This window comes from Molossus molossus, unplaced genomic scaffold, assembly GCF_014108415.1.
Source record: "Molossus molossus isolate mMolMol1 unplaced genomic scaffold, mMolMol1.p scaffold_m16_p_8, whole genome shotgun sequence".
Classification (NCBI taxonomy): domain Eukaryota; kingdom Metazoa; phylum Chordata; class Mammalia; order Chiroptera; family Molossidae; genus Molossus; species Molossus molossus.
The window spans coordinates 21032009-21040863 of NW_023425402.1; the positions used below are offsets into that span (position 1 = coordinate 21032009).

General features: G+C 38.2%; 1 protein-coding gene across 1 annotated transcript in view; it reads left to right on the forward strand.

Moving 5' to 3' along the window:
• The window catches only part of TFAP2D (transcription factor AP-2 delta), a 62843-nt gene extending 54578 nt beyond the window's left edge, over positions 1-8265 (forward strand). The window contains exon 8 of the mRNA XM_036249197.1: positions 7878-8265. Within this exon, the coding sequence (XP_036105090.1) occupies positions 7878-8097 (220 nt within the window). The 3' untranslated portion in view covers positions 8098-8265. The remainder of the gene's footprint in view (positions 1-7877) is intronic.
• Positions 8266-8855: the final 590 nt, after the last annotated feature.

The following is an 8855-nucleotide window of genomic DNA, read 5'->3' on the forward strand; positions in this document are numbered from 1 at the left end:
TGTCATTGACCAAAATGTCATTATGTGGCACATGACTGTAGTTTATAAGTACAAAAATGTTGAGTGAAAGATGGGGTGTCACTAACATGTGATTAGCAAAACCACACAAGGAAAAAGAAAGGATTACAATATATTATCTTTCAAATGGCAGCTTTTTCTCTTTCATCCTCTATTACCTTTTGCATGTCTGAGTCTCAATTTCTTTATTTTAACACCACTGATAGAAAATACAGTTTGAACTGTTGCAATATATTTTCTTTTACAAAGTTAAAGTCTGTATCAGACCTTATTCAGGTCAAGTCCATTAGTCAAGAAGACCACCTTATAAAAAGGCAAAAACAGTATAAGTCCACAGGTGTGCACTTGGGCACACACACACACACATACACAATCTCTCCAGAAAAGGTTGTTCTATGCCATGGTGTCCCTTCAGTTGCTGAAATGTGAACATGCTCTAACACTATGGAAAAAGTCAAAACGTAGAACTTCACCTCTGGATCTGCTATTGGTGGGGAGTTTTCTGTGTCTTTACCTATTGCTGGTGAAAGGGGGCTTCTTGGGGTGCTGCTGGAATAAAAATTTCCAGAGGCCCCCATGAGAGAATAAGATATTGTGGAAAGTTTTGTTTCTGTAGAATTAAACCCCTGGGTTTCCAAGGTCACTTTTACCTCCATTCTGCCAAGAAAAAGGTCCCATTTTGTCTTCAGCAGAGCTAGGATCAAAGCCACCACCCAGAGCCTCTGTTTCATATTTGCACAGTCTAGTCCAGCATCTGGCTAGCTTATCGTGTGTCCTCAGCTGCAGTCCATTGTGTGTGGGGTCTGCATGGCTGTGGCCCATGCAGCTTCTAGGGCCACATGACTATGGAGGGAACACAGGCGAGCGCAAGGAAGCAGGAACAAAGCAAAAGAAAAGAGAGAATTCCTTTGTCTCAAGATTATGTATTCCCAAATTTTCATGATCTTGCCTTGACTCCACCCTTCTGGCCAATTATCTTTGTTCCCGGGTTAGACTGACAGACAAGTACCTTTCTTTTGTCACCCCAATTTTACTACACATGCATCCATCTTCCCCTTTGTTAGGCCCCTTCCCCCAGTGATCTACAGGGAATGGTAGTTCCCTGGGGAGTGTAAAATTGCAGCCTTCTGGTGAAGCTGCCCAGATGACCATGCTTATAATGTCTGGCTTCCCTTTTGCCTTCTTCCTGTTATTAATATTAATCCAGTTTATTACAATGGTAACGGATCCAGGAAACAGTTACTCCCTTTTTGAACTCAGCCAATTTCAAGAGAAGGTTTATGTTGCAGAAAGATGCTCCAGAGAATGTTAATTTGGAGGTCTAGCAAAATAAGAGTTTCTAAAACCATGAATAAAATTAAGAAGATGACTGTTAAATATAAGTTACATTTTCTCTAACATCAGGTGCCATAAACTATCAGTCTAGATTTTCTCAGCAGGTGAGATTATATTGCTCACAGTCAGTTGTCAGAACCTTCCTGCTCCTCAGTGTGAAATTAGTAATAGGAAAATGAAAAATCAATGAGCTGGAATCTAGTTAGAGACAGAAAGAATAGTTCAAGGTAAATATAGCTACGAAACCTGACGAGCTATGATTCAAACCTTAAATTTTTGATGCTTGCTGTTTTTAATTTAGGCTTACTGATTTGGTAAGACATTTTCCTAAGAATTACTACTGAGTCAGATCTCTCTCTCAGTGCATTGCAAGTGGATCTGTTTTTCTTAATCTCCCCTAAATTTCACATCATTGATTTTGGCCCACCAACTAAGCTTTTTACCACATTAAGGTATTTCTGCACGTTGGTTCTGCTACCCAATGCAGGAATTTTCCTCTCTATTTTAATACCAGCCATTAAGTTACAAATCCATGATGCCTTCAACCACTCTGTCAATTAACATGTCGAGCAGAGCAGAATTAATGAGAGAGCCTTGCAGCTCTCCACTAGAGATGTCCTTCAAGGTTGACAATTGCCCTTAAGTCCACACTTTGGCTTTCATTGTCCAACCAGCTGTGACTCTTCCTTCCTCTGCTGTCATCTAGCTCACTTTCTCCCCTCAACTAATCACATGGTATTTTGTGAGGATTTGTCAGATGCATTGCTAAAATCCTACAGTAAATTGCATTGTTACCGCTCTAATAAGACTTGTATAGGGAGGACATTCTACAGTTACTTTATTGGATTCCTTACTGAACCCAGACAGTGCTTCAGTGATCACCTCTATGTTTTCAAATGTTAACACTTCAAACTTGTAATAACCTGTTACCTGAACAAATGGAAATAAATCCCTTCACTGTAACACGTATAGCAATAAAAAGAATCTATTGATATACACAACAACATGGATGAATCTCAAAATTATTATGTGAAGTGAAAAGAGGCAGTCACAAAAGTCTGTAAACTTGATGATTTGGTTTAGATGACATTTAGAGGGAAAAGTAAAAGCTCTAGGGATAGAAATTAGAGCATTAAGTCTCAGGAGCTGGGTTGGGGAGAGGGAACACACTGAGAAGGAGCACAGTACTTTTTGGATAATGGTGGTGATTATGTGACCCTCTGGGTTTGTCAAAATTTAGTGAACTATATTACCTAAAAAGGGCAAATATTACCATATGTAAATCCAAGTTAAATAAACCTGATTTTTAAAATATCTCTTTATAAGAAATGTGTTAAGGGAGTAATTAAAAATAACTTAAAAACCTAGAGTTTCTCAAATCTGTCTCTTTTCCCCTTCCTTTGAATATGAAGGCATGTTTCTCTGTTCCAACTCACTTACCTCCTCTCTCCTCTCCCAAGATTTTTCAAAGATGACGTAACAACTCCAGTGTCTCAGAAACACATTTCTGCATTTTCTTTATCCTGAAATAAGAGTTTCCTATTCTTAAAACATCTCAACTCCATCAATTATACTATTGACAGTTTTAAGAAAGCAAAGCATCTTAATTACCATTTAGTCTTTCACATGCAAACATAGCACTCTCTCCCCCAAGCCTCAGGTGTATCCCTGCATTATTTCTTTTCCTCATTCTTCAGACAGAACTTTAAAGTCCACCAGCCCAGACAGCAAAGACTCCCCAATGGAACCAAGGAAATGTTAGCCTTTGCTAACTTAATGATTCCAAACACCAAAGTCCCCAGGCTGCTGCCTCCTGGAGGTGACTCTTACCCAGGGCCAGCCGCAGACAAGGTCAGGTACCTGTAGGTTGATGACAGTAGTGCCCCCCCTGCCTTTTTTGTTTTATTGTTTTTACTTTGGGTTTGTGGTTTGTTTACATTCTATTTTTAAGGTTAGACTCTAATTATGATAACCAATTTATAGTAAGAGCCCAAACCGCTATGTAGAGATACATAGCATCTTTTTTTGCCACTTACATTAAAACTCTGTAGACTTAGATGGTCACGTATGCTGGAAGGCCACCACTCTTACCCACTTCGATGACGGAGATTTTACCCTCACGAGTCTGTTTGCTTCCCATTGTCTTCTCTCTGCTGTAGTTCACATTTTTGGAGGGAATGTTACTCCTTTCTCCTGAGGATTGTATTCAAGTCCTCTCATCCCTTTGGCAGCAGTACATGTCTTTCAATATTTTACTCAAGGGGTCGGGAAACTAACTCCCTTTTTTCAGTAGCATGCAAGGAGCTTTGAAGGGTGAGTGGATTTTGATTGGCTAAAAAGAGGACAAATGTACCCAACTAAGAATGATTATCATAGGTTTGGGGATGGAGAGGACATACTCCTGAGATAAGCCTTTTAAAATAAAGTAATTGAGCTCGGCCGGTGTGGTTCAGTGGTTGAGTGTCAACCCATGCAGCAAGAGGTCACTGGTTTGATTCCCTATCAGGGCACAAGCCCAGGTTGTGGGCCTGATCCCCAGTGGGGGGCGTGCAGGAGGTAGCAAATCTATGTTCTCTTTCATTGATATTTCTATCTCTCTCCCTTTCCCTTCCTCTCCCTCTAAAATCAATAGAGAAAAAATTTTTTTTAATGTGTTAAAAAATCAGATACAACATTTGTATCCCCTGCCACTGTACAGCAAAAATTTTTTAAATGTTGCATGAAGATGATACATTGCTAGCTGTCTCATTAAGGATACGCGTTTAGATTAATTTGAATTTAGAACGTCTAGATTTTGACTACCTATTTCAAACCACCATGGTTACTATTTAACCAAAGTAATATTTGCATGTAAAATGCTCTCTGATGTTAATCTTATGAAAATATAAGCAAATGCCAAGTATCACTTAAATAGTAAGTCTGTGGTTGAACACTAATATTTTCTAAAGACAAAAGCAATCTTCCTTTTTAAATATTTTGGAGATTTGACTATAGTGTATAACTTTACAGATGACCTTAGTTTATTTTCTGTCTAGGACTGAAAGTAAACATTATCAGTTTTGTTTTTCTATTTTTCTGTATATTCTACATTATTCCTTTTCTCCTTTTTGTATGTCCTAAAAGTAATATATACACCTGTTTTTCTGGAGTGGTTGGGGCCAACAGAATGTCATGATATTCCCAGGAGGTTTTTTTTTTAATCATCCTGTGATTTTACATTTTTTCTGTGCTATTCAAACACAGTATTAGATTACTTTTATCACTGGATTCATAGACCTCACTGAAGCAGCTAGAACAGAGGCTGTCCTTTGCATTTGGTATCACCTACACAGTATGCCACGCATGCTGTTTTGATGTGCAGGTAATGTTAAATTAAGGAAACTAACAGAAGTTATATAATGTTTTTCATGTTGAAAGATAGCAATTCAAGTAGTTACTTTTCTTATGTTGAATATTCCACAATCAGTTTTTCATGTATCCGTTGAGCTCAGTGTTCTTTCAACCCCCATAACCTTCTGTTCATGTCCTGCATTTTTAGAAGAGCACCATGATCATTAATAATAATTAGTTGAAGCTTAGAGTTGGGAAGAATCATACAGATGTTCTAGTTAGGCCATTGTCATATTGCAAGGCTACATAACTCCCCCCAAATCACAGATTGCGTAAGGTTAGAGCCAGTGTGCAGACTTGGTACACTTGGTTCTCAGTGCAGGGCAAAGATGACAATGCAACCTGCTAATGAGCAGATACATATTTTAGAAGCAAAAAAGGCCAACAGCCAAGAAGGATATCAACTTAAGAATTTTTTATTATGGTGACAACTCTTCTGGACATGAAGAACGAAAGCATATATATATATATACCTATCCACTTTATACTTGATTTAAAAAAAAAAAAACAAAAAAAAACCTGGTCTTAGGAAAGTGAGCATAAAGAAATTACATCTTCTGAGCCTACAAGTCTCCCAACAGGACCAAGTTAGAGAAACTGAGCTAACACTGCCAACAAACTGTGATTTCACAAAGAAAAGGAATAAAACATACCCTCAGCCCAAGAAGAATAAGCAATCCAGAGTATCAGATTTCTCAGGCAAATTATTTCATTTGTCTGGCATTAGTTTCTCCATCTATCAAATGGAGATAATAATACCTATTTAGTGTTGATGCCAAGATTATATGAAGTGATACAGAATAGAGCACTCAGAACAGGGCCTGTCATACGGTCAGAACTCAAATATTGGCTATTAACTTTAATATTTAACCTAGTGAAACTAAATTCTGCCTATTCAGCTATTGATTAAGAAGACAGTCACAAGCAAGAGGACCTGGCAGTAGAGGAAAATGAAATTTATCTAATTTATCCAGTTTATCTAAACAGGAATAGTGCATGAGAAAAGAGGGACTTTGTTCCTAGGGCCAAGCATCTAGACATCAATGGATGGCTTCCCTCAGTTTTTTGTGTGGCTGCAGCCATTATTAATTCTTCCACTATTCTAATTAATTCCATGTGTTGTCCAGATTCTCTGATAGATCCTAAAGCATATGGATTTCTCTCTGGTTATCTCACTGTAGAAATGGAGCAGAAGTCAGTTTTCCTGCTCAGCTGTGCAAGACACTGCAGCAATGTTATGCCTAGGCTTGAACCATGATGATGTCTTCTATTACAAATTTGGTGCACATGGTTGCACCAGCACTGACCATTCTTGTTTTTTGTTTTATTTTTTAAATAATTGGAGACTGAAGTCTTTTTTCTTGGTTATGTATGTTAATTATAACCTAGACATAAGGCAAGCTGTACAACATGTCCAGATGAAGGATGCTAGCAACCTATGCAGCATAAGAGGGATATGCAGAAAATCCTTCCCTCCCCATGAAAATCCCACAGCCAATAACATCTATCATTCATTGAACAGTTACTATAGGTCTGGCATTATTCTGAGCCCTTCAAATGGATTAATATACAAAATAATTCCATGTGGCACATCCTTTTATTACCACTGAGGCATATCAGTAGGCTGCATTAGACCCTAAGTTCCTCATTTTTATGTTTTAAAATCTCATAATTTTTGTTCCTAAAGATGATATACCTTAAGAGGAGTACCTAGCTAGTTAACATATTATGAAGGATGATTCTGTCTGATTTAAAAACTGCTCATGTCACCCAGCCAGTGTGGCTCAGTGGTTGAGCATCAACCCATGCACCAAGAGATCGCCGGGTCAGGGCACATGCCCAGGTTGTGGGGCAAATCCCCAGTTGGGGGCATGCAGGAGGTGGCCGATTGATGTTCTCCCTCATTGATATTTCTCACCCTCTCCCTTCCTCTCTCTCTAAAATCAATAAAGAAAAAAAATTTTATTTTTAATAAATAAATAAAAAGTGCTAAAATCATAACTATAACAACCTAGGGCTTGTAAGCAGTTAATAGTTTGGTTTTTTTGGAATATACAAAAATACTGCCTTGCATATACAGTATAACATGTGCTATAATATATGCATAATACATCTCAAGCATATTTTTCTATATTATTACAAGTATGAATAATGGAGAGCAACCTAGCAGTGTTATTTCAGAAACAATTGACCTGGTGAACAATCTGGGTGACTTATGTTCACAAGAAGAGTGAATCTGAACTTACTTATTTGTTCAACTGGAGATGATGTTTTTCATGGTTGGAACAGCTACCTATACTTAGGCTGCCATGACACCTTACATTTTGCTCATTAGTTATGATTATTAGTTAATTGGTTAGCTGCTAAAACCCAGACACAGAGTGGTTTACATAAGATAGAATTTTATTTTTCTCTCACAAAAAAAGATTGGGGGTAAGTGGGTTCCTTCCATCTTGTTTTGTTCCCATCACCAAGGTGATTATCCTCATCTATATAACTGCATAACTATTTTGAGAGGACATAAAGGGCACTTAGTTTCCTTTCAAGCAGCTGAGAGTCTCATACAGCACTTCCCCTCATGTTTTATTGTAGAAAGATTAGTCACATACATGTTCAAACCTAGCTGCAAGGGAAGTTTGAAAATATAGTCCCCTCTGGGTGGCCATGTGCCCAGTTAAAATATTATTACTATGAAGAAGAAAATAATGAAGTCAGAGAAACAGCCATTAGGCATACTCAGCCGATTTTGATTTCTTCTATGATCTACACCCAATAAAGCATGGATATCATTCTTTAAAATGAGATGACTCCCACACATAGAAAGTTGCATTTTCTGACTTTCTTAATGAGATAATGAATCAGAGTCAAGCCATGTGTGAAATATTCAGACTTGTTAATAATTGATGCATGGCAAATCTATCAATGGCAAACCTTCTTCCAAATACATCCCAACTTTCTTATGGTCAAAAGCAATAATACAGTGATTTGTGTTCTATCTTCCACAATGCTTGGCAGCCCTTAGGACCATAACAAATGCCTGTTGAATTGAATGTTCTGGATTAACTGGGGGATTTGTTGTCCCATATCGTACTGTACGTTGTTCATCTCTTTTTCCTACCACTTCTCATTTCCAGTTTGATCACTCATGGCTTTGGGACTCCAGCAATATGTGCAGCCCTAAGCACTTTCCAAACAGTCCTCAGTGAAATGCTGAACTACTTGGAAAAACACACTACCCACAAAAACGGCGGAGCGGCAGATTCTGGCCAAGGACATGCCAACTCGGAGAAAGCCCCCCTGCGGAAAACTTCAGAGGCTGCTGTAAAAGAGGGCAAAACAGAAAAGACAGACTAGAAACATCAAACCATCTATTGCCAGAGAGTCTTGCTGCTGATATTTTTTTTAATATATATATCATTGAGGGTGATTCATCTTCAGTGGATCAAATCTCTACCCTTCCCCAAACCTCCATAAAAAAAAAACAAAAATGGAAATGAAAAAATGAAACAAAAAAGGACAAAAACCACAAAAAAAAAAGAGAGAGAGAAAAAACAAAGGAAAACAGCAGTGTAACCGTGTGATGAAATTGTCACTTTTTAAATTTTATGTTATGATAAACTCCTTTTGTGCACGTAATTTATTGTTCTGAATTATGTACATCACAGTTTTAAGCACCTGTGGACTTTGGGGAGGCAGCACGTGCTTTTTCACACCTGATGGATGCACTTTCTCACCCAGCTCTGTAGGTAGGGATCAGAAAGCATGACCAAACTGGACTCCACCACCAGTGATGACAAGCTCCAACCTTTCTCAACTTAATTCCCTATAACAAGAGTGCCTCTTTCCATTAAGTAGACCAATCTGGCAATGAATCCATCAATAAATACTTTGGGAACTGAAAAGGGCAGTCATGAATCTTTCTCCTGTCAATTGACAGAAATTCTAAAACTTTGGTTGCCCCCAGCCCACTTAACTACCAGTGCCTTGGTGGTCTTTAAAATCCCAGAAAACCCTATCCCCTCTATGTATGACTATTCCCACCTCACCCTAGGACCTTCTTTATTTTTGCCCGATAGCTTAGAAGAGAGTCGGCATAATATTGAAGACATAAG